Source organism: Erythranthe guttata, chromosome 4 (assembly GCF_056151865.1).
Source record: "Erythranthe guttata isolate IM_541 chromosome 4, IM_541, whole genome shotgun sequence".
In the NCBI taxonomy this organism is placed as follows: domain Eukaryota; kingdom Viridiplantae; phylum Streptophyta; class Magnoliopsida; order Lamiales; family Phrymaceae; genus Erythranthe; species Erythranthe guttata.
The window spans coordinates 2,372,388-2,394,950 of record NC_142536.1 but is presented as its reverse complement, the minus strand read 5'-3'; the positions used below and the strand labels follow the sequence as shown (position 1 = coordinate 2,394,950).

The window sequence follows — 22,563 nt, the reverse complement described above, 5'->3', positions numbered from 1 at the left end:
TAAGGTTTTGCTTCTAATCTTAAGAGAAGCACTAAAGACTGCAACATATGGTTAAAGACGGGATGTATAAGATCTCTTAAGGATATTGAGTTTAAGGGGGGGAAGGGTTATACTCATTATTGTATGAAAGAGAGAATTTATTTTTCTCATTTTGTTGCTATAGACAATAATAAAAAATATTTTCTTCTCCCACATAAAGGGAATTGCTCCTTAAAGATAAACTCAACAACCTTAAGAGAATACAATATTAAATTGAGTTAAACTTAAGATGATAATGACATTTGGGATCTTATCAATTGTCAAAAGTGTGAAATCATTTGGTCACAAATGTATATTTGAGACCGTTTGAATTTCAATAGGCAATGTTGAAAAAGTTATAAACAAAGTCTAATCACCTAGAGTTTCACTCAATACGGACTCTATTTTAGAGTTTTTGGATTCCCTAAAAGGTGTTACAACTCATAATGATTATCTCGTATTTGTGAGGTAAATAAAGTTAATGTTTGTATATACCATGTGATACGTGGGAGATAATCATGCACATCTCATTCAATGCCCAATAAAGATCTTACGGTAAGGAAGAATGCAAAAGGTTCCCTTGCTGTCAGCTTTGGGAAATTATATGCACACTTCGGTATGTACGCATTCGGCTAAATCGTACATAAAGTTAGGCAGATATTTAAATAATTCTTTAAAGTGGATCTTTGAATAGAAACAAAAGGATTATACAGTAATTATAGAGAACATAAGGTCATTTATGCTCATTTATCGAAATCAGTTCATTTGGGAGATCATTTGGTTTTTTGATTTCGAGTTTGTATGATGCTTGTACATTATAGATCCATTTAATGTATACCTAATTAAAAGAGAATTTAAGTACGAGTGTTTAGCCAACACCCAAAACTCTTTTTTAACTACGGTAATCAGTTTATAAAAGCATCTTATTTTATAATATACAGAGTGGAAAGGTGTCTATAGAATACATCGATATAAACTCCATTATGTGTGCACACTAAGGATGTCACCCAAAAGGTCTCATGAGCATATTGCTCGTATGGGTGTCATATTAATTAAGGATATTCGGTTTTAGTGGGAGTTTATAATAAATGTGTTCTTTTGGCGTAGACATAATTTTTGGGTTAATTCGGATTAAGGATACTCTTAGGATAATTTCTGCAGAAATAAGGTTTTGGTTTATTCACACTCTGATTTGTTAAGGTTTGATCTCGTTAAGGAGGACTAATTGGGAATAGGTATGTTAAGGTCACATTGCATGACATTTCCATGCTACACATCCACATCATAATCTATGTCATTCAATTGTGTTGATATTGTGACCATTGTTGGGTCCCGTTACGACTAATGTGAATGAAGGCCCCTTTGATTCAGTGTTAGCATGATTGATGGACGAGATTAGTTATAGACACACTTCAGTAATGACAGCAAAGTTGAGCTCAAAATTTATTTATGCAACCTATAATTATAAAGTTACACATATAGTCCAAGTGGGAGATTGTTGGAACATTAATCCAACGTTGGACTTATATGTGAAATATTATGTGTTGAAAGACTGTCACGTAAAGTTAAGCCCGTTAAAGTGATCGACTAAAGTTTATCTGGATTGGGCTTTAATGTGTCTAATAGGGTGTGGGCCTTTAATGTGTAGAGACATTAGGGTAATTTTATTATAGTGATGGGCTAAAATAAAATTACACAAGATAGCCCATTAGGTTATCTATATATATTGGTCATGGTCCCCGGGTCACATGTACGAATTCCATTCTCTATGTATTCCATCGACATAAAGAAAACGAAGAGAAGTCTAAAGGGTTCTCGGGTTCGGATGTACATGATGATCTGGAAGATCCATGATCGTTTCATATCAATTCCACCGGAGTAAGGTGAGTAAGGTACGCTTCCGATTTAAGTTTATGCACAATATTCTTGATGATTCGGCATGACGGTTCCATGGGATTTATTCAAGTTTATTCCAACAGTAATTACCTAAACAAGAGGTTTTTTTTTTCTCGTAATTTGGTCATACATCAAGGGTGACCGTAATTAATTACCTAAACTAAATAAAAGGGTTTTTTTTTTTAATTTAATTTTACCTCAAAGGAGTGACCGTAATTTACGATTTGTATTATATTTCACTCGATAAATATAATTGTAGTATATCTCAAACACATGTATTAATTAAATTAGTCAAAGAAAATTCATTATTGGCTAAACGCGAACTTTTATTTTCAAAAAAAACACAGCCAAGCAATTGCCTAAGCATGCATTATTTGACAAACATCATTACCATAAAATTGAAAAACAAAATCAAAATTAAATATTATTGCAATAATAATTGATATTTTTTCTTAGCGAATGCAGTGACAAGTTAGCTCTAGATAGGCAACGAGTCTGACACATAAACCCTTGTTATTGCAATACCCATTGTCGCAGCAAACTCTAATACAATCTATATCTGATTCACATGTCCCAAAATAGTAATTATATGGTGGTTCCTCTTGTTTACCTGCCACTAAAATTTCACGCAATTAATTTCTTTTTTTTTCCCGGGAAAATTAATAATTCGATAAAATCGGGACGATGTATATAGAGAAGATTAGGATGATAAACATACATATTTTTCGCCCATCTAATTTGGAGCTAATTTTATTATAATTAAACTTGTATAAATTAATGCAGTCGGGACTAGCAAAAATTTAAACGTATTATTAATTATGAATTGTCAATACAAACTATCCGTTGACTTTTGCGCAGCAACATTCGTGCAAATTAGTTCCTTTATAGAAACAACATGTGCCAACATCAAACCCTAGATTCGTACAATCCTTACCGCAATTCGGGTGTTGATCGCAAGAACCCAAAGAAATCACTTGTGCTTTTTCTTCACCTAGATCTGTACAGAAAACATCATATTTATGTTATTCAATCCATATATATATATATATATATATATATATATATATATATATAATGAAATTAAATATTGATAGGAAAATGAATTAACCTGATGAGTTGACGAGCAAAGCCATGGAAAGTAATCCAATGAAAAGAAATGTGACTTTTCTTGCTTCCATTTTTCAATTTGAGATTTGAGAAAATTAATTATGTGAAAATGAAATACTAAACCTCAATATTTATAGCATTTTTTTGTGTGGTTTTAGTGGAAATAGTAATTAATATAATTAGTGGGAGAATAAAATATTACTTGTATTTTGCCAAATATGAAGATACGTATCTGTTTGAAGCATCAACTCTGCATAAATGTATTTGAATGAGATATTAATATTATTCAAATATCATTTAAATTGATATGCAGATTTTTATTTTCGAAAAGGGTAAATAGCATTTAAATCCCATGGGTTTGAATTTTGTGTACATGAGGTCTTGTACTTTTAATATAAGCACATGAACCCTTGTAGTTTGAATTTTGTGCACATGACCCCTTGTACTTTTAATATAAGCACATAATCCACATATCGTAGTCCACTAGATAAATAGTCATGTTAATTAGAAATATTTTAATTTAAAGTACATGGGGTCATGTGCACAAAGTTCAAACTATAGGGAGTAAGTGATATTTACCAATTAAAAATGGGGTAAATTACAACCACCCCCTGAGGTATGGTCAAATTACAAAAACCCCCCTCCTTTTTGGGTAATTACAGCCATCCCCTCCACTATAAATTTTATTACACGTTCACCCTTGCCGTTTCAAATTTAGTGGAATCTTCATGATTATATAGAATATTATCACTTTTGTACCCGTTTTATCCCATTCGAGATCTACATTTTGAAGCAAGATGATCATAATATGTGGTTTTTGGCTTGTATATATCGGATTGTGGTGTACCAAAAAATGTATTTTTACACAAAACGAGTACAAACTAGAGCACATTCCACAAAATGTAGATGATTATGTTGAACTGACACTATAAGGGTGGAGGTGTAAGAAAAAATCACAATTGAGGGGTAGATGTAATTATCCAAACAAGAGAGTTTTTTTTGATAAATTGACTATACTGAAGGTGGTGGTTGTAATTTACCCTAGAAAATGAGACTCGTGAATGGTGATGATGTCATATCGAATAGATTTTTTTCCGTTGCAAAATTAATTATCAAATCTCTTCTATTACCTCCTTTTACAGGTTGTGATTTGTAAATAATTGTCCATTATGTCAGAAAATATAACGTTGAGATTATTAGTTACTTATATTTTCCAATGTCTTACATATTTTTGGATGAAATATCAATATCCAATTGTTGGAAAATGAAGAAGATGAAAATCGAGATCAGAAAAAATAACTAGGAGTTAAAGTCGGATGGAGTTTATTTATTTTTTTCTTATGATTTTTATTGTTATTTTCTTTTGAGATATCAATATATATCACTTAAAATTCCCTTTTGATTTGAAAAATTCATAAGTTACAAATTCATTCCGAATAAAACAATATTTTATCGCATGTTGTTCGATTACATGTTGTCAACTATATAGTTGATATTGATACTTTTTATAGTACGAATGAATATGTAGTCATCCATATAATTGACTTGGTAAACCATCACTGTTGTACAATAATTTGTAAATCACACACAAAAACACACACATAGAGATCGAATGTAATTGATTGTTCGCCAAATAAATAAATTATATTATTAATTATTTCAAGAACTCATAATTAATGACAAGAAAATTATGAGTTCATACATATTAGTCCTAGATTAACACAAATTACACTAGTGACTTATGCATACACAAAACAAAGGTCCTTTTTTATCAAGTTGAACGCTAACACATTTTCCACCAAGTTCCTTAAACCCATTCTCCCTACAATGCTTGTCGCAGTCTGGAAATTTTGAACACGGCCCTTGAACGTAATAAGTGTCCTCGGCCGCGGCTGAAATTCGAAAAAAAAAAAAAAGAAAAAAAGAAAATTCGTTAATTAGCTTTTTTTTTTTCTTGTATTTCGAGTATTGTTTATGAAACACAATTTGTCTCTAAATTCATGAATAAATCAGTGATGGAGATTAAATTACTTTGTATATAATTAGTAAAATAAAATAAATTTGTGTATTTACCAGAGTTTAAGAGCATAGCGATGCAAAGTAGACCAATGAAACAACTAACTCTCTTGATTTCCATTTTCCCAGAAATTTCTCTGCTTAGATATTGAAAAAATGAATGATGAGAAAATGAAGTACCAAACCTCCATATTTATAGCATTTTTTATTTTTATTTTTATTTATTTTGTGGCTTTAATTAAATGGTATGAAATGTAGTTGGATTAAAAAGAAAAAGAAAATTACACTTATTTTGCCAAATATAATGGTGCGTATCTAATTCACAAAATAAACCATATCCACAAAATCATATTGACAATTAGTTTAAATTACGGTCAACCCCCTGAGGTAAATTTAAATTACGAAATCATCCATTGGGTTTGGATAATTACAATCACCTCCCTCAACTATGAATCTTCTTACACATTCACCCTTGTCATGTCAAATTTAGTGGAATCTTCTAGATTAGGTGAAATGTTATCGAGTTTGTACCCGTTCTACCCAATTTGAACTCCACATTTTGCTCAAAACGAGTACAACTAAAGAACATTCCATGGAATGCAGAAGATATCGTTGAATTCGACACCATAAGAATATGCATGGGTGGTTGTAATTATCCAAACATGAAAGATTTTTTCGTAATTTGACCTTAGCTCAGTGTTGGCCGTAATTTATCATAATAATTAATATTATATTGATTTGACCAATTTCAATAACATTATATGCAAGGGAAAATAATTGGAAATATTGCGTTGTGCAGTATATAATATCAACATACATTATTTGCAGCATCCGACGAGCCTACGTTGACATTTTTTACATATATTATTTGCATCATCCACATATATTATGTTGCAAAGATTATACCTTAATTACTGCAAGATTAAAAACATTATATAAATTATATTTAATTTAAATAACCCAATTTTACCACAATGTTCACTTACAATATATTTTCTTAAAGACCCTATTGTCGGGGTGGAATATCTTATTCGTACATAAATAAATAATATTTAATTGTCGAATATGTATATAATTAATTTATATATATACAGTATTCTTATTTTTCTTTCCATATGAAGTGATTTATAGCCAACAATATATATAATTATAATTAGAGTAAACTGCAAATACTACCCCTGTGTTATCTCGAAATAGCGGAAACCCCCCTGTAATAAATAAACTAGCAAAAATCCCCCTGTGAAATTTAGTCAAAGGCAGAATCCCCCCTAGCTGATTTTTTAGACTTGAAATGACAAAATTGTCCCTCAAAATGGATTTATATATATACATATTATATGTATATTTATTCTTTTTAATTTGTTTGTTTAGAAATTAAAAAAATAGTAAACAACTAAATTGATTATTTTTTAAATAAAATAATTAAAATATTTATAAAATATAAGAATTTATTAATTGCAAGACTCCAGGGGTATTTGTGTCTTTTTATATCAAGTCAACCCTCAAATAGTTCCATAGGGGGGTTTTTGCTATTTAAATAATTTCACAGGGGAGGTTTATGCTAGTTTATTTATCACAGGGGGGTTTTTAGTATTTCGAGATTACACAGGGGTAGTTTTTGCAGTTTACTCATTATAATTAATTGCATTGACAACATTCACTCTCAAACAATAATTTGCAAATCACGCACACAAACACGCATATAGAGATCGAATGTAACTGATTGTTAGGGTTGTTCATGGGTCGGTTTTACCCGACAACCGACCCATTATCTGCCCGACTATTCTGGCCGATAATTGCCCACCAACCGACCCGCTTTGGTCGGGCCGATAATTTTAACCGACCCATGCATGGTTGGGTCGGGTATAGTTTCTAATTTGTTGAAAAGTCGGTTGGCCGATATTACCCGACCAACCGACTTTTTTTTTTTTTTTTTTTTTTTTTTTTTAAATTTCTCTTTATGTTTTTACCGACTATTAGTTTCAATATTTAATTTTTGACCTTTCGGTGAAATGAATAAAAATACACAACTAAAAAAACTATACTCTTCATTTTCTCAAATTAAAATTAAAAGTTTCATAATTTTGTGTTGTGAAAGTGTGAATGGCTAAAGTGATTCGTTTTAGTTTTTATATTGTTTTTGAAAATTTAATTTGTAACATGTGATATCGTTGAAATTGATTTTGGGCATGAAATATTGGAATGTTTGTTGCTGAATTTTGATAGAGGAATAGCATAATTTTTTTCATTTTTTATTTTTTATTTTAATTAATGTGGCCGATATTGGCCGATAATTTCAACCGACCCGTTTTGGCAACCGATAAAGTCGGTTGCCAACCATTACCCGACTCACAATAGTCGGGCCGATAATGGTTTTACATATTTGTAAGAGTCGGTTGGTCGGGTCGGGCCGATAATCGGCTGATAATCAACCGACCCGACCCATGAACAACCCTACTGATTGTTGGTCCATAAAATAGCATTATTTTTATTTCTCTCAAGAACTCATATTTAGTAACAAGAAAATTATGAGTTCATACGTAATTAATCCTAGAATAATTAATACAAATCAGTGAGTTATGCATACACAAAATAAAGGTCCTTTTTTGTCGGTTTGAATGCTAACACATTTCCCGCCAAATTCCTTAAATCCATTCTCCGTACAATGCTTGTTGCAATCTGGATATTTCGAACATAGCCCTTGAATAATTAAAGTGTCCTCGGCCACGACAACTGAAAAAGAAAATAAAAAATCGTTAATTATTTTTTCAATTATAAATAAATTCCGTATTTCGTTGAATAAATCGACACTGGAGATTGATGAATTTACCTGAGCTGAAGAGGAAAGCGATGCAAAGTAGACCAATGAAACAACCAACGACTCTTTTCGATTCCATTTTTCGGAATATTCTCTCTTTCGATATAATAGAGAATGAGTGACCAGAAAATGAATTGTGTGAAAATGAAGTACTAAAAACCTCAATATTTAAAAAAAAAAAAAATAATAAATAATCTAAGAAATAAACACAAAGATATGGGTTATTTATGTCATCCCATATACGGGCTCTCTAAATCGGATTATCCATTTAAACTTTGTATTGTATTTATTATTTCATATCAATAATCGCGATACGAGTACTCAATGTCGAGTTAATATATTTAAGAAAAATATTTTATATATATATTTGGTAACTATTATTCACAATAATTTGGATATTATCAGTTGATAATGTTTGAAAGATCTTATTTGTCGATTTGGAAGAGATCACATCAATATTCAATATCTAAAATTAAATAGTTAATATTAGAGCATTATTCAGTTGCCACTATTAAATCATATTAACTAAATTTTAATAAAAGGTTTTATATCTTGATATCCATTTATGCGTGTATCACTTATTTTTCCAAAAAATATATATTCTTGAGATTTTTAATAATATTAGGCTTGAATTTTCGAGGGTTTAGGGGCACTCGAAAAAAAATTTGGACCCATTTTTAATTATTGGAGAAATTAGAATATGAAAAAATTAGGATTGTTTTTGCATATTTTGAATATTTTGGGTGGATAAAAAATAATAAAAATTAGGTAGACTAACCCGTTACACACCAACATAGAAACCAATGTGATTAACTCCACCAACCGTCATACATTTTATTTTATTTATTTATTTCAATTTTCAAGAACTCGTGTAGACAAAGAAAATAACGAGTTCTTACATACATAATCCAAGATTAATGTACGTAGATCAGTGATGAGTGAAGCACACACACACTAAAGGTGCATCTCCGTCGCCGGTAAGTTTAATACATTCCCCGCCAAAGTCTTTAAATTCTTTTTGATCGGTACACTGTTTGTTACAATCTTGCAACTGAAAACATGGCCCTTGATAAATAAAAGCATCATCACCTGCAACTGGAACTCAAAAAAATAAAAAACCGTAAAGAATCTCTTTTTCAAGTAACGTAATTTAACGAAATTCATATTTATATTCGCAAATAAATAAATTAATAAGAAAATAAAATGTTATGTGAATTTACCTGAATTTGAGAGCAAACCAATGCAAAATAGACCAATGAAAATAGTGGCATAACTAACTCTCTTTGATTCCATTTTTTCCGAATATTCTCTTTTTCAGATATTCAGAAAAATGAATTACTCCCTAAACCTCTGTATTTATAATTTATAAAAATATTTCTATTTGTAGAAATTTGCATCAATTATGTATTCTAACTTTATCCTAGTACCGAGGGATCGATTTGTCAATATTACCCTTCACTACTTGATAAATAAAATTGAAAAGAATTAAGTAATAACCAATTCTTATAAACAATTGGGCCTAATGAAATGGCCCACTATAAAAGAACTCATACCACACGAAAGAAGCCCATATCCCGATAAAATTTTAAATAAGTCGTTATTAAGATCAAACACATTAATTAGATTAAGCAAATTGGATTTTGCATAAATAACAAAGGATTTTCCATTCAACTTTCCATACCAAATTAATTATAATTAGTCTAACATTCATATACAATTATGCAAAGATTAATTAAATTCGATATAATTAATAAAAAAGAATCAAGGATTTTTTACAGGCTGTCCATTTAATTTTATACAATTTATTAATTTGGCATACCAAATTATAACAATAAAACACTATTATAAATATAATTGAATACCAGGATATATAGGAAAACAGTGTAGAAAGAGAGATTAACAATGGCATCTATGAGAAAATGTCTGATTGAAGTTATGATTGTTTGCTTGGCAATGGCGTTAGTCGTAAGCTCTACAACTACTGAAAAAACCTCAGGTAAAATTATATTTTTTAATTTAAGATCCAATAATTGTTTTTTATACTTAATTATAAATATATTTATGAATTTAATAATTTATATCTTGGGGTTTTTTTTTCTGAAGAGAATGCATAAGTGATGTGTATATATATCTTAGGGGTGGAAATTAGAACGAAATTTTCGATTTCCCCGCAGATTTCGATCTGGATTTTTTTTTGGATTGGAATTAGAACATATATGGAATCCTGATTTCCTAAACTAATTCCAAAAATTTCGATTTTCTCCGAAAATTACATTCATATTACACATTTTTAGTGATTGAAAAAATGGAATTTTCCGATTTCCACCGACTTTGATCCAATTTCCGACGTTCCGATTTTCGATTTCTTTGGAACGTAATTGTAATGAATTTTTCACTCCCGGAAAAAAGTCATTTTTTTTTTCCAAAAGTGCATATTCCGATCCGATCTGTCCGATTCCCACCTCTAAGTCTACTAAACAATTAGCCAAGAGCCGAGCCCTCCATTTTTTTTGGGAATTAACATAGAATTCATTATTAGATAGAAAAATTAATTAAATTATATAAAGACCTCTATTTATAAAATTAAAAATATATTAATATATATTATTCTATTTTTTTTTTTTTAACTCAGAAAAAGCAGGAGGTGATGGTTGGATTTGGTATGTGGGCCCATGTCCAGCAGATGGAAACTGCAACAAGGTTTGCGTTGGAGCTGGATATTCCAAGGGCAAGTGTGTTACTTTCAAAGATAATTCCAAATTATGTGGCTGCACTCGTTGATTTAATTAGTCTCCCATTTATTAATTAATACCTATTAAATAATGTATTTTGCAATATATGTAATGTCACTTTTCCTTGATTCTTATTTTTGGAGCTTCAATAGTTCTTTACAAGCCATTATAATATATTATTACTATTTATATATTGTCTTTAATTTGTTTTGTATATAAAACGTCATATGATAATGAACAGTATTCCGTTGCGAGTATTAAATCTAATTAACTAAATAGTAGAAGTCACTAATATGTTCGGTTCACAAGATTCAACTTAATCCAAACACTTACGCAATATTACTCAATCTGACCCGACTATTACATTGAAATGTTCTTCTGAAAAAGACAATGTTTTTTTTTTTTTTTTTTTTTTCTTTTTTGAGTAAATTCAAGTTCATTACAGGGGGAAGTAGGGGAGGGGCGACTCGAACCCTAGACCTTTACGCTATTGGTAAAGACTAGGTACCAACTCTCCTAATGAGGGCTGGTCTGAAAAAAACAATGTTGAGCAACGTAACCTAAAACTAGAAAATTGAAACAACATTAAATTTGAGTCGACATATTTTATCAAGAAACATGCTATATATACTATGTTAAATTTGTGTCTTTATGAAGAGCATGCAATAAGGGCCGGCAATTAAAGGAGGCTAACAATTTCATGTGGGTGCACTAAATTTACATATATATATCATTTAATTTGAAGAAAGCTCATTTAGATGAGTTCATGCTCATTGCTCATCACGCATGCATACTTTTCCTCGTCAATTTCTATCATATATATCATTAATTACAGTGACACTTGTACTACTGTGCTACATCGGGTAAAATATATCGAACAAATCTTTACCATTCATATACAAACACACGAACCCACACTAATGTGTGTAGATCAACAGTAAAAAGCTCACTATGTCCACTCTTCTAGTCTTGTGCCAATGTCTTTAAAAAGGAGAAGCAAAGCCTCAATTTAGTATTTGTATTTGGGAGCTCTAGAGAGAGAGAGAGATCTAGAGAGAGAAATTAAATGGCGAGGTGGGGTTTTATGTTTGTGATTGTTTATCTTATTGCGGCGGCTCATCATGCCGCAGCTAGGGTTGTCCCCGGTGACAATGCAGCAGCTGGTCTCGCCGACCAAAAGAACTTTGCCTCTTTTGGAGGCGTCGGCGGCTACACTGGAGTTGGCGGTGATGGGATACCATATGGCGGCGTAGGTGGTGGAGTAGGCGCCGGAGGTGGGCTTGGTGGGATCAATGGATTCGGTGGCTTCGGAGCTTTTATCGGGACTTCACCAACTGGTGGTCTTGGTGGCGCCTTGGGTAATATTGGTGGCGGTGATGGTGGCGGCGGCTTGGGAAATCTTGGCGGCATTGGTGGCGGCCTGCCTTATCCTTGAAGTTATGCTTCCGTATAATATATACAAAAATATGAAATTTGTTACCACTTTTTAAGTGCGTTTTAGTGTATTATGTTTACGTTGATTTTTGTTTGAATTGTATTAGCGCTTATCTTGTAAAAGTGTTTGTTGAATATTTAATTTGCTTGGTTAATTTATGGGATTAATTCTAAAATAAAAATAAAAATTATGGGGATTTAGCCTTAATTACGTATAAATTTATTGATAAATGAAGACTATTTAATAAAATAAAAAATTGGTTTGCATCATTGCATGTATTATAAATTACACTACAAAAGAAACCGAATGAATATTTTAGAGAATCAACTCTATTTTGTAAAATAACCCTTAAATTAATTAAAAAAGAAAAAAAAAAAGAAAAAAAAAAACGCATTATGGAAACTCGCTCCAAAATGTGAGCTTTTAAGAAGCGTGAGCCTCACGCGCTTTTTAATTGTAAATTCGTAATTTGCATATCGGCAGGCGGCAGCAAATTAAGAGTGAAGTAGAAGTATACTTGTTCTGTGGAAGAAGAAAAGGAAGAGAAATCACACAGAAATGGGGACCACAATTTTAGCTGATGGATTGGAGAAGAAGAGAAAGATAGAGGAAGAATGGAGCTCCATTTACCTATCCCTGACCCGACCCGACTTCCCTCCCCACTTCACATTCGGCGTCGCCACCTCTGCTTTCCAGGTGCCTTTTCCACATGATTTTATGCTTACCTACTTCGTCGAATCCAAACGAGTTTGAATAGATCCTATCGAGTGTGGCAACTTTGATTTTATTTGTGATCTAATTTGAATTAATTTATTATGCCATTTTCAAACACCTTCGCGAAAGTAAATTCAAAATTAGTTGATTATGTTGCTCGGTGAAGAAGATTTTACAATCGGCTAGAAAGTGAAGTACAATTTCCAATTTGTTCTTCAGAGTATATTGTGCCCTAAGAGGAATACAATGTAGGTTGAAGGGGCTTGGAATGAGGATGGCAAGGGTTCCAGTATTTGGGATTCTTTTGCCCATGTTCCTGGTAAATACTGCTCTTTATTTGTCCAATCAGATAGCACTGGAAATGTATTGCGTATTCGAAATGAATTTCCCTTTTTTTTTTTTTTGAGGTAGTTTTTGCATGAACTTAAAGTGAATTTTTTGTAGGCAATATCTGTGATGGAAGCAATGCAGATGTTGCTGTGGACAAGTATCATCGGTACAAGGTGCATACTCTCTTTAAGTCGATTTATATAAGTTTAGAGTGTGTTTTGCATTGAATATGTTCGGAGCTAGTTATTTCAAATTCTATTGTAGTAAGTCATTAAATAGTTGTATTTTCGTACTAGAATTTGACTTCTTTAAGCAATTTCAGTGAGTCCCAAACACAACCTTATAGGTATTCCAACTTTAATGTGATTTTAGTTCAGGTCAATCCCGATTCTGCCTTGTTTTGGTTAATCCATCTGTTATTTTGGTTTCCTGTTTTTCTCAGGAAGACATTGAGCTGATAGCCAAGTTGGGGTTTAAAGCTTACCGATTTTCCATATCATGGAGTCGTATTTTTCCAGGTAAATAATATTTTGTTTCTGGATGGAATTACTCTTATCTATCATGTGTCGAAATGATCTTATTTAGTTCTTTCTTTTTACCCTGCTAGATTTAAGAATTATATATTTGGAAGTATCGAATTCAGTAGAACAACAGCCATATGATGTATCTTGGTCAAGGAAACCATAACTTCGGGGTTTTTATGCTTGAGAGAGATATATTATCGTCAAAGTCATGTCTCGTAAAATCAATGTCCATCCTCTTTATCTTTCTTGAATTTATAGCAAATTTCGACTTTCATTTCTGTGTATTTATGTCAAGATCACACTGTGGTGCGTCAAAAACTCACTAATTGTATATCGTTTTCTTTTCTCTGTGTGAAAAAAATCTATTATACTATGCATGCAATAATGAGATTTTCACTACTCGTGTCTAATTGGCCCCATTTTTAACGTTCAATATTTGTAGATGGTTTCGGGACCGAAATCAATCTTGAAGGGATAAGGCACTACAACAATTTCATCAATGCACTTATAGAAAACGGTACGGTTTCAAGTTTTTTCTTTACCATTATCTGTTTTTTTGCCACTTCTTTAAATAACTATTAATGTTATTTTTTAGATATTCAGCCGTATGTAACACTTTACCATTGGGATCTTCCTCTAAATCTTCTCAACTCCATGGGTGGTTGGTTAAATGAACAAATTGTGTAAGTTTCTTGGTTCTTTTAATTGGATAACATCAGTGAAGTATTTTACCCAGATTTCAAGTAGTAAGTCGTCCAAATCTCAAGCTAATTATTTTATTTATTTATTTATTTTCTTGTCGCATCTAGAAAATACTTTGCCATCTATGCAGAAACCTGTTTTTCTAATTTCGGCGATAGAGTGAAAAATTGGATAACAATAAATGAGCCTCTTCAAACTGCTGTGAATGGTTACTGTACTGGAGTGTATGCCCCTGGAAAATGTGGGAATTCTTCAAGTGAAATGTATTTAGTTGCTCATCATCAGCTCTTAGCGCACGCTGAAGCTGTTTCCATTTATAAAAATAAATACAAGGTATACATTTTTATATTGTGATTAAAAGTTGCATATATCATTTTTTACATCAACTGTGCAATTCAAAACTACATTCATTATAGGTTACTTATCTTATTTCTACTGCAATAAAATTTTAATTTTCTCGGTCTGTTACTTTGTCAGCTGATCATATGATATAAGATTTTTAATTGAATTATTCTCAACTATTTTTCTTAATTGGTGATGAATAATCAAATCTAATGGTGCTATCATGATAGGATAAGCAAGGAGGAGAAATAGGCTTAGTTGTGGACTGTGAATGGTCAGAGGCTCTATCGGATAGTATAGAAGACAGAAATGCTGCAACCAGGCGTCTCGATTTTCAGCTCGGATGGTAATTTCTTATTAATTATTTATCATTTTTTAATCAATTGTTTGGCAGTTGAAGGACATGCTATTAACATTCAATTTCTGATGAAAAATCAAATAAGTTGGTATTCATTTATTATCTCTGATATAGGTACTTGGATCCAATCTATTACGGGGATTATCCCGAAACAATGCGTGAAAAGCTCGGAGATTCCCTGCCACATTTTTCGGAGAGGGATAAAGAGTTGCTCAATAACTCCATAGACTTCGTTGGTCTAAATCATTACACAACTAGGTTTGTTCGTCATGCAAAAACGGACCTTGAAGATAATGATTTCTATAGAGTCCAAGAGGCAGATAGAATTGGTAAAAGCAAAATCGGTCATTTTCAGTTATAGTTACTTATCAATTTATTTTCTTGAAAAACCCGAATAGGACTCACTCTTTTATTGTTACATCTGTAGCTGAATGGGAAGGTGGAGAGATGATAGGCGAGAAGGTGGGATAATTTGTTTCTGTTTATTTCTTATGTACAAATAATAAATTATACTTGTTTATTTATTAATTTTCTTTTATCTACATGCAGGCAGCCTCATCTTGGCTTTACATTGTACCTTGGGGTTTACGGAAAGTTCTCAATTACATTTGTACAAGGTACAACAACCCACCGGTGTACGTAACTGAAAACGGTACGTCCTTTGCCAAAAAAAAAAACGAATAATTTCAATATGTTTTATTACTCGAAGAAGTCTTGATTGTGTAATAAAATCTGAAAAATTTCCTGATACTCTGTTACTACAGGTATGGATGATGAAGATGATTCCACATCTCCATTCCATGAGAGGCTGGATAATAAATTACGCGTTTCGTATTACAAGGGGTACCTTGCAGCAGTTCATCAAGCAATTAAGTGAGTTAACACTATTTCTTGTGCTTCGTTTAATAGGGAAAACAGATATTGAAAATCTGAATCTAAGTTTGTGTTGTGTGTAAATTGATTAATAGGGATGGATGCGATGTGAGGGGCTATTTTGCATGGTCTTTAATGGACAACTTTGAGTGGCATCTTGGATATACCAAGCGGTTCGGTCTTATTTACGTTGACTACCGAAACGGCTTGACCCGACATCTCAAATCTTCTGCTTATTGGTTTTTGCGGTTCTTGAAAGACGAACAAGGTAAAAATGGCAAATTGGATTAGCCAATTGTGTCCAATGGCAATTTTCATGCTTACACATTTTGTAGGGCTGAACATTAAGAACGAATATCATTATAGTGAAGCTAACCTTATAACAATCTGAACTTTTTACATCCATGTACCGAAGAATGCAATATCTAACTTTATCATGTACGAAATCAGATTGAACTAGAAACTGATTTTCCAACCACTCCTAAAAAATTAACAAGCTGTACAAAATATGAAGGTTACTATAGGCATCAACCAAATTTCAGCCATACGGAACTTCTATTTTATCGCACTTTAATTCTCTTGTGAAATGGTTTCGAAGCTTTTTAAGAATGACGCAGAATGGAAGTTACGTAAATTGCTTTAAAAAAAGGTGACAGACGGAGCTTCGTAATCATCATCATGTATACATCCCCTCGGGAACGCCGTCTTTCTTTTTGTACATAATCTTCTCTTTCGCCTTCTCGAAATCTGGATGCGTCACCTAAACAACGTAAAATTGAATTTGTAAATGTCTAATATAAGTCCAGTAACAACACTAACGTTCAATAATAATAATAATGATTAAAAAAAAAACAAAAATAAACACCAAAGCATCAAGATAATTTTCTTGCATCCTCTAATGGTGGTAAGAATTATTTTCTCTAAACTAAATATAAAATGGTAATAATTCTGAATATCTTAGTTAAGGAAGTTAACTAACCTTCATGCGTCGCTCTCTCAAGGCAAACAAGCCAGCTTCAGTACATATAGCTTTGATATCTGCTCCGGAAAGCTCATCTTTCGTCATTACAAATTCGTCTAGGTTAACATCTTCAGACAACGGCATCCTCGATGTGTGGATCTAAAAATTCAAAATATATATTTATTTTCACACCAGTTCATACCTTGTTATTAAACCAGAAAAAAAGAAAATCATAAGCCATGCAAACCTGGAAAATACGCCTCCTCGTGTTGATATCAGGAAGAGGGAATTCAATTTTCCGGTCAATTCTACCAGGTCGAAGCAGGGCAGGATCAAGGCTTTCTATTTTATTCGTGGCAAGGATTACTTTGACATCAGCTCTCGAATCAAAACCATCTAATTGGTTCAACAACTCCAGCATTGTCCTCTGAATTTCACGTTCAGCTCCCGAGCGGGCATCGTACCTGCAGTAGAAAGGATCTTTCTAAATAAATACCTATTTCAAAATTTTAAATAGCAGTATTCATCTTGAAATTACCTTTTTGTACCCACTGCGTCAATTTCATCAATAAAGACGATAGATGGTGAAAGGTCATCAGCAACCCTAAAAATCTCTCTCACCAGCTTGGGACCTTCTCCCAGATATTTTTGGATTAGTTCACTTCCAACGACACGCAAGAAAGTTGCTGATGTGGAATTTGCCACGGCCTATAGATTTTATCGAAACAATCAGCAATTACAGACTTGTCATGCACCAAACTTGAGGATGTATTGTAATGCAGCTAATTTATTCGATCAAGTAAAGAAACTCTAATCGGAAATAACCAACATACGGGATCAAAAAGAATAATGATTAATGCTTATCGGTTGACGTGAAGAAATTTTCTCAAATAGTAACATATATATGGCATTTTTCCACTCTAAAATAAATGAAAAAAAATGTGAACTATAAACATAACATTTGACAGAAGAAACGAAAGATGGTAAAAAAGAGAAACCACGGTATCATAAGGACGGCAATTGTATCATTAGACGAGACAGACAAACTAACGCACATAAAGTGTCGAATATAAACATACCTTAGCTAGTAAAGTTTTTCCAGTTCCAGGTTCTCCATAGAGTATGACACCCTTTGGAGGTTTAACACCAATATCTTCATACAATTCCGGGTGTGTTAACGGAAGCTCGACCGCCTCTTTGATTTCTTGAATCTGGGCATCAAGACCGCCAATATCAGCATAAGTCTCCAACGGAGCTTTCTCGACTTTCATAACGGACACCATGGGGTCCACGTCATCTTGTAGCAATCCAACAACAGAAAGCAACTGCAAACGTGGTTATAGATAAGGCATAATTCACTGATGAATTCAACAGTATTAGCTATTAAAACCCTCCGTTTCAACCCCCAAGAAGTCCCTCTCATAGTACGAAATTTTTCCAAAACTTATTTCTTGCAAACTCACATATATGCATTTCCCTTTCTTTGGTGGGCCCTAGAACATCAGAACCCCGTAATTAGAAATACTAGCTAATGATATACAGAACCAAATCATCCGAACGAACACTCTCGAGTATAATGGTGTTCGGTCTAGTGCTGAAGCTGTTCCATCAGGATTGAGCCCAAGTACAGAGTACCCCAATTCAAAGTTAGTCTTACATAACTGATACACCAGAAAATTTTTGTAGCCCAAATTCAGAGTACCCCATTTGCAGTAAAACTAGAAATAATTTTTTTTTATGAAATATTTCCTCACATTATTTCTATTTTTTCTGTTTAAACACCGAGATATTAAAAAACCCTAATTCCCCAAATTCAACATCTCTAGTGAATTCAATTGCAGTTAAATATGTATATACCTTGTCGTGCAGAAGAATCTTACATCCAGGCTCCAGCTGATCCTTATCCACAAAAGACAAGACGGTAACATAGTACCCCTGCGAAATAATGGCGTGATTCTCGTCAATCATCTCCGCCAAACGCCCGACACGCATCGGCGATCCTCTGAAGATGTCGATCCTCGAACGATTTATCGCCTTTTTCTCCAGCCGCGGATTCAATCTCTCCTGACTCGTCACAAACTCCTCCTCCATGAGCAAGTAGTCCTTGATCCGGTCCAGCTTCATAAGCCGCAGCTTGCACTTCGCCAGCGGCGTCACCGCCGGTATGCGAGCCGCGGCACCGTATCCCCTCTGTTTGCGCTGCCTCCGGCCGACTCGAGCCGGTGGCGCTGCCGGCTTGAATTTCTTTTCTTTCTTATCGCCGTCCTTTTTCTTCTCTCCGCGGGGCGGACGATTTAGTCCGGCTGGTGCACCCTGACCCATGATTCTCCTCTGTAATTACGGTTGGAGATTTTTTTTGGGGTGGTTTTTTTTTTTTTTTTTTTTTTTTTTTTTTTTTGGAAGGTTTTTGGGGGTTTGTTCTGTTGAGAGAGAGAGTTGTCTTTCTGTTCAAGAGAGAATGTCAATTGTCACCCGTTTCACAAACCCGGGTACCCGCTCCGTTTATAAATTTGTAAAACTCGTCCCGCTTCTTTTCTTTCTATCAATTATTATTATTATTTCTTTTTTTGGAAAATTTGTATTAATTATTTAATTATAGGGTAAATTACACCCACACCCCTGAGGTATGCTTAAATAACTTTAAGGTCCCTATGGTATCGATAATTACACTCACCCCCCTGAAAGGTAGTTAAAAACTCTAACGGGATAATGCATTGGATACATTATTCCGATAGGGTTCTAATGAACTATTACTTTTAGCTAGTGGTGGAGATAAACATAGAGTTATGGGGTGACATGGTTCCCCCAATATTTCTTAAATCGTCCATAAATCTTTGTTGTTTGCACCACTTTCTGAAACCAATAGTCCATTAGAATTCTATCGTAATAATGTATCCAATGCATTATACCATTAGAGTTTATAACTACGTTTCAAGGGGGTGAGTGTAATTATCGATACCACAGGGACCTTAAAGTTATTTAAGTATAGCTCAGGGGTGTGGGTGTAATTTACCCTTAATTATAATATCATAGACATTATTGTAAAAAAATATCAAATATTGTAAAAAATAACTCGTACAGTGCTACTTCACCCGACTTCAATTATTGGCAACACGTTGCATGGTTAACCTAGTCTTGTTATATTTCGTCGAGCTCATTACTTATAAGGGTGGAAAATTGAAACTCGAACGGATCAGATCAAAGTTAACATTTCTAGAAAAATAATTCCAATTTAGAAATGGAAATGGCGAGATTCATAAATTTTCAAACATAGTAACATAAAATATAAAATACATAATTATTTTTATATATTATAGGTATATTTTTGGAAAAAAAAATTAGAATTTTCAAATTTGTTTTCTTAAATTAAAATCGGATTGCAAAATAAAATATCATATACCCCAGTTCTAATCCAAAAAAACTGAAATTTTGAAAATTGAAATGAAAAATATTGTACTAAAATCGATAAATTTTGAATCGAAATCAGTGAAAATCGAAAATTCCCTTCCAATTTTAATTATTGATAAAAAAAAAAAAAAAAATCACTAATTGAAAGAACCCGATAAAGATCCGGATCAAAATACAGCCCAGTTGAAGCCCACCAAACTATACCATTCGTGAGTGGGTCTCGATATGGGGCAGGGCCCGAAAACCATGGATCCACAGCGGAGCCTCGAGTAACAAAACCCAAACGCAAATCAAAATCGAGAAGCTTTCCGCTTTGATCAAACGATGGCGCCGAAAAAATGTGAAGTTTGTGACAAATCGCAGTCGAAATACAAGTGCCCTACCTGCTTAATACCCTAGTAAGCTGATTTTGCTGCTCTTTTTTTTTTCAGCTTCGATTTTTTTTACAATTGGATGATAATCGTTGATTTGTATTTGAATTCCGGCGACGGCTCGTAGTTGTTCCCTTGCCTGTTTCAAAAAACACAAAGGTACGCCGCCGATTAGAAGCTGGTGATTTTTTTTAGAGCTTACAAAAAATCTTTTATCCGACTGAAATTTCTGTTGCGCCGTTTGTTTGTGTGCAGTAATTCCTTGTACGAAACCAGAATCCGTGAACGAAGAGAAAGTTCGTAAGTTTTAATTAGCTTCCGATTGTCTCTTTGAATATCAGTTTTTGCAGTAGGCATTTGATATTGACTGAATCCGTATTAATTTAGCTTCTCATTGTAGTGAATGGTCCAGATTTACTCGTGTGTGCGTGTGTGTGTGTGTGTGTGTGTGTGTGTGTGTGTGTGTGTGTGTGTGTGTGTGTGTGTGTGTGTGTGTAATCTCAAGTGAAAACAATCAATGGTTGAATTCTGTTCATCCTGCTCATCTATTTTTTCTTCTTTTTCTTCAATTCGTAGGGTTTCATTATTCGAATTGGTTGTCGCATCCTTGTGTATCGAACATTTCTTATAAACGTTATTTTGTTGTTTTTTAAGATCGTATGTATTCGGCAAATTAATGAAATGTCTTGTGATCTGTGAGGTCCAGCAATTTATGATTCTTTTTGTCGTGATTTTCGCATTTTATTTATGTTCTCGATAGTCGAAAACAAGGGGGAAAAAAAAAAGAAACCCGAAGGTTTCTAGTCTGGATCTTCTTTATTGATTATTCTATAAGCACTTTCGCCCTTAGCATTTTGTTTGACTAATAATGTGTCGACTATTGTATCAGATTCTGTTCCAGCAAGAAATATTGACAAACCATGTTGTGTTGACGAGCAGAGTGAGGTGTTGCAAGAATCGCAACTTCAGTCCATAGGTATAATTTTTACTAATTTCCCCGAAATTTCATATTACAATTGCGCAGGATGAGAAGGCCTCAATTGGAAAAATCATTTTTCCGTCTGGTGGATTTTACATATGCGGAAAAAGATTTTATAATTGTGTTTCTACGCATACGCTTAAAATGTATTCGTTGCTTTTGGAATGTACCTGCATTGGATAATGTGGAATTCTTTTCACGACATCAATTCTTGAATTTTACGTGGTCGTCTGATTTTCGTGCAGCTTCATCGAACGATATCCGTGATTCCGTAAAAGATGAGAAGCTTCAGAAACTTATACGCGACATCGATTGTTCTGCAAATCCCGAGAGTGTAAGTATATTTTTGCTGCTTTAGTTTTTGGGTGTCATGTTTCTCTTTTAGAAAACCTGTTATGTTTTGCTTTTTCAAATAGGAGCTTGATAGAGCCATGAATGACGAGTCGTTCCGTTTATTCACTGAAAAGGTAAACTACTTCCTGCTTATGTAAATGCTCAATTTTGGACATGCTTATATATTGTTAGTTATCAATAACATATAAAACCGACATACACTCCCATTATTGCAGATTTTGTCTACCATTGGTACATGAATCTTTGGGTGTTCTGACCACAGAGCCAGATTTTGCTTTAGCGGTGGTTATGATGTATCGTCAAACGTCTATTCTGTTCACAAAATTCGATAGTGTTGTACATCGACTTTCTGTTTATGTTGTTGATGCAGAAAACAAAAACCAAACCAAAAGAAGTTGGCAACCATGCCTTTCAACCGGCATTTACTTTGTCGGTAAACATCGTTTGGAAATTACGATTAAGTATGATATACAATATGATCGAGCTTCATTTGGTGTATAGATTTCAAGGCTGTGATAGAAAACGAACCCGAATACTAATCATGCATACAAGACATACTCAATTCAATCTTAACCCCTATTATCCCCGATTTCATGTTTTCTTTCCCTGGTTCAATTCGAATCAG

General features: G+C 33.3%; 4 protein-coding genes and 1 long non-coding RNA gene across 6 annotated transcripts; 4 read left to right on the top strand and 1 right to left on the bottom strand.

Annotated features, from left to right (window-relative positions):
- Positions 1 to 8,710: 8,710 nt before the first annotated feature.
- Positions 8,711 to 10,715, top strand: LOC148770903 (uncharacterized). Its single transcript, XR_016030997.1, has 3 exons — positions 8,711 to 8,832; positions 9,721 to 9,851; positions 10,488 to 10,715. It is a non-coding gene; the product is annotated as an uncharacterized LOC148770903 (long non-coding RNA).
- A 791-nt stretch (positions 10,716 to 11,506) lies between these two features.
- Positions 11,507 to 12,183, top strand: LOC105957626 (uncharacterized). Its single transcript, XM_012981573.2, has one exon. It carries the CDS (start codon positions 11,654 to 11,656, stop codon positions 12,020 to 12,022), a length of 369 nt encoding a protein of 122 aa, XP_012837027.1. The 5' UTR covers positions 11,507 to 11,653; the 3' UTR covers positions 12,023 to 12,183.
- Positions 12,184 to 12,490: 307 nt separating this feature from the next.
- On the top strand, positions 12,491 to 16,340 carry BGLU42 (beta glucosidase 42). The gene is made up of 13 exons (XM_012974967.2): positions 12,491 to 12,718; positions 12,989 to 13,055; positions 13,181 to 13,239; positions 13,509 to 13,584; positions 14,033 to 14,107; positions 14,186 to 14,273; positions 14,400 to 14,625; positions 14,865 to 14,980; positions 15,107 to 15,321; positions 15,420 to 15,454; positions 15,542 to 15,644; positions 15,757 to 15,865; positions 15,961 to 16,340. Exons 1-13 carry the CDS (start codon positions 12,581 to 12,583, stop codon positions 16,154 to 16,156), a joined length of 1,503 nt encoding a protein of 500 aa, XP_012830421.1. The 5' UTR covers positions 12,491 to 12,580; the 3' UTR covers positions 16,157 to 16,340.
- On the bottom strand, positions 16,204 to 19,338 carry LOC105951516 (26S proteasome regulatory subunit 4 homolog A). Its single transcript, XM_012974974.2, has 6 exons — positions 18,684 to 19,338; positions 17,906 to 18,151; positions 17,365 to 17,534; positions 17,074 to 17,290; positions 16,845 to 16,985; positions 16,204 to 16,625 (listed from the first exon to the last, which is right to left on the bottom strand). Exons 1-6 carry the CDS (start codon positions 19,146 to 19,148, stop codon positions 16,542 to 16,544), a joined length of 1,323 nt encoding a protein of 440 aa, XP_012830428.1. The 5' UTR covers positions 19,149 to 19,338; the 3' UTR covers positions 16,204 to 16,541.
- Positions 19,339 to 20,408: 1,070 nt separating this feature from the next.
- On the top strand, positions 20,409 to 22,527 carry LOC105951532 (HIT-type Zinc finger family protein). Of its 2 annotated transcripts, none has more exons than XM_012974990.2 (7): positions 20,409 to 20,632; positions 20,733 to 20,764; positions 20,861 to 20,905; positions 21,495 to 21,581; positions 21,830 to 21,918; positions 22,001 to 22,051; positions 22,154 to 22,527. In XM_012974990.2, the coding sequence occupies exons 1-7, from the start codon at positions 20,559 to 20,561 to the stop codon at positions 22,175 to 22,177; spliced, it is 402 nt and encodes a 133-aa protein (XP_012830444.1). In that variant the 5' UTR covers positions 20,409 to 20,558; the 3' UTR covers positions 22,178 to 22,527. The 2 variants fall into 2 exon arrangements, 1 of the variants encoding a protein (XP_012830444.1); XR_016030717.1 differs by having other exon boundaries at positions 20,440 to 20,632; positions 21,998 to 22,051; positions 22,154 to 22,329.
- Positions 22,528 to 22,563: the final 36 nt, after the last annotated feature.

Coding starts and splice junctions, on each gene's coding strand:
- LOC105957626 (XM_012981573.2), top strand. CDS start 11,654: ATGGCGAGGTGGGGTTTTATGTTTGTGATTGTTTATCTTATTGCGGCG.
- BGLU42 (XM_012974967.2), top strand. CDS start 12,581: ATGGGGACCACAATTTTAGCTGATGGATTGGAGAAGAAGAGAAAGATA. Junction 13,240..13,508: donor ACAAGTATCATCGGTACAAG/GTGCATACTCTC, acceptor TGTTTTTCTCAG/GAAGACATTGAGCTGATAGC. Junction 14,108..14,185: donor CAATGCACTTATAGAAAACG/GTACGGTTTCAA, acceptor GTTATTTTTTAG/ATATTCAGCCGTATGTAACA.
- LOC105951516 (XM_012974974.2), bottom strand. CDS start 19,148: ATGGGTCAGGGTGCACCAGCCGGACTAAATCGTCCGCCCCGCGGAGAG. Junction 18,152..18,683: donor AGATTCTTCTGCACGACAAG/GTATATACATAT, acceptor CCACGTTTGCAG/TTGCTTTCTGTTGTTGGATT. Junction 17,535..17,905: donor GAAAAACTTTACTAGCTAAG/GTATGTTTATAT, acceptor TAAAATCTATAG/GCCGTGGCAAATTCCACATC.
- LOC105951532 (XM_012974990.2), top strand. CDS start 20,559: ATGGCGCCGAAAAAATGTGAAGTTTGTGACAAATCGCAGTCGAAATAC. Junction 20,633..20,732: donor CCTACCTGCTTAATACCCTA/GTAAGCTGATTT, acceptor GACGGCTCGTAG/TTGTTCCCTTGCCTGTTTCA. Junction 21,582..21,829: donor ATCGCAACTTCAGTCCATAG/GTATAATTTTTA, acceptor ATTTTCGTGCAG/CTTCATCGAACGATATCCGT.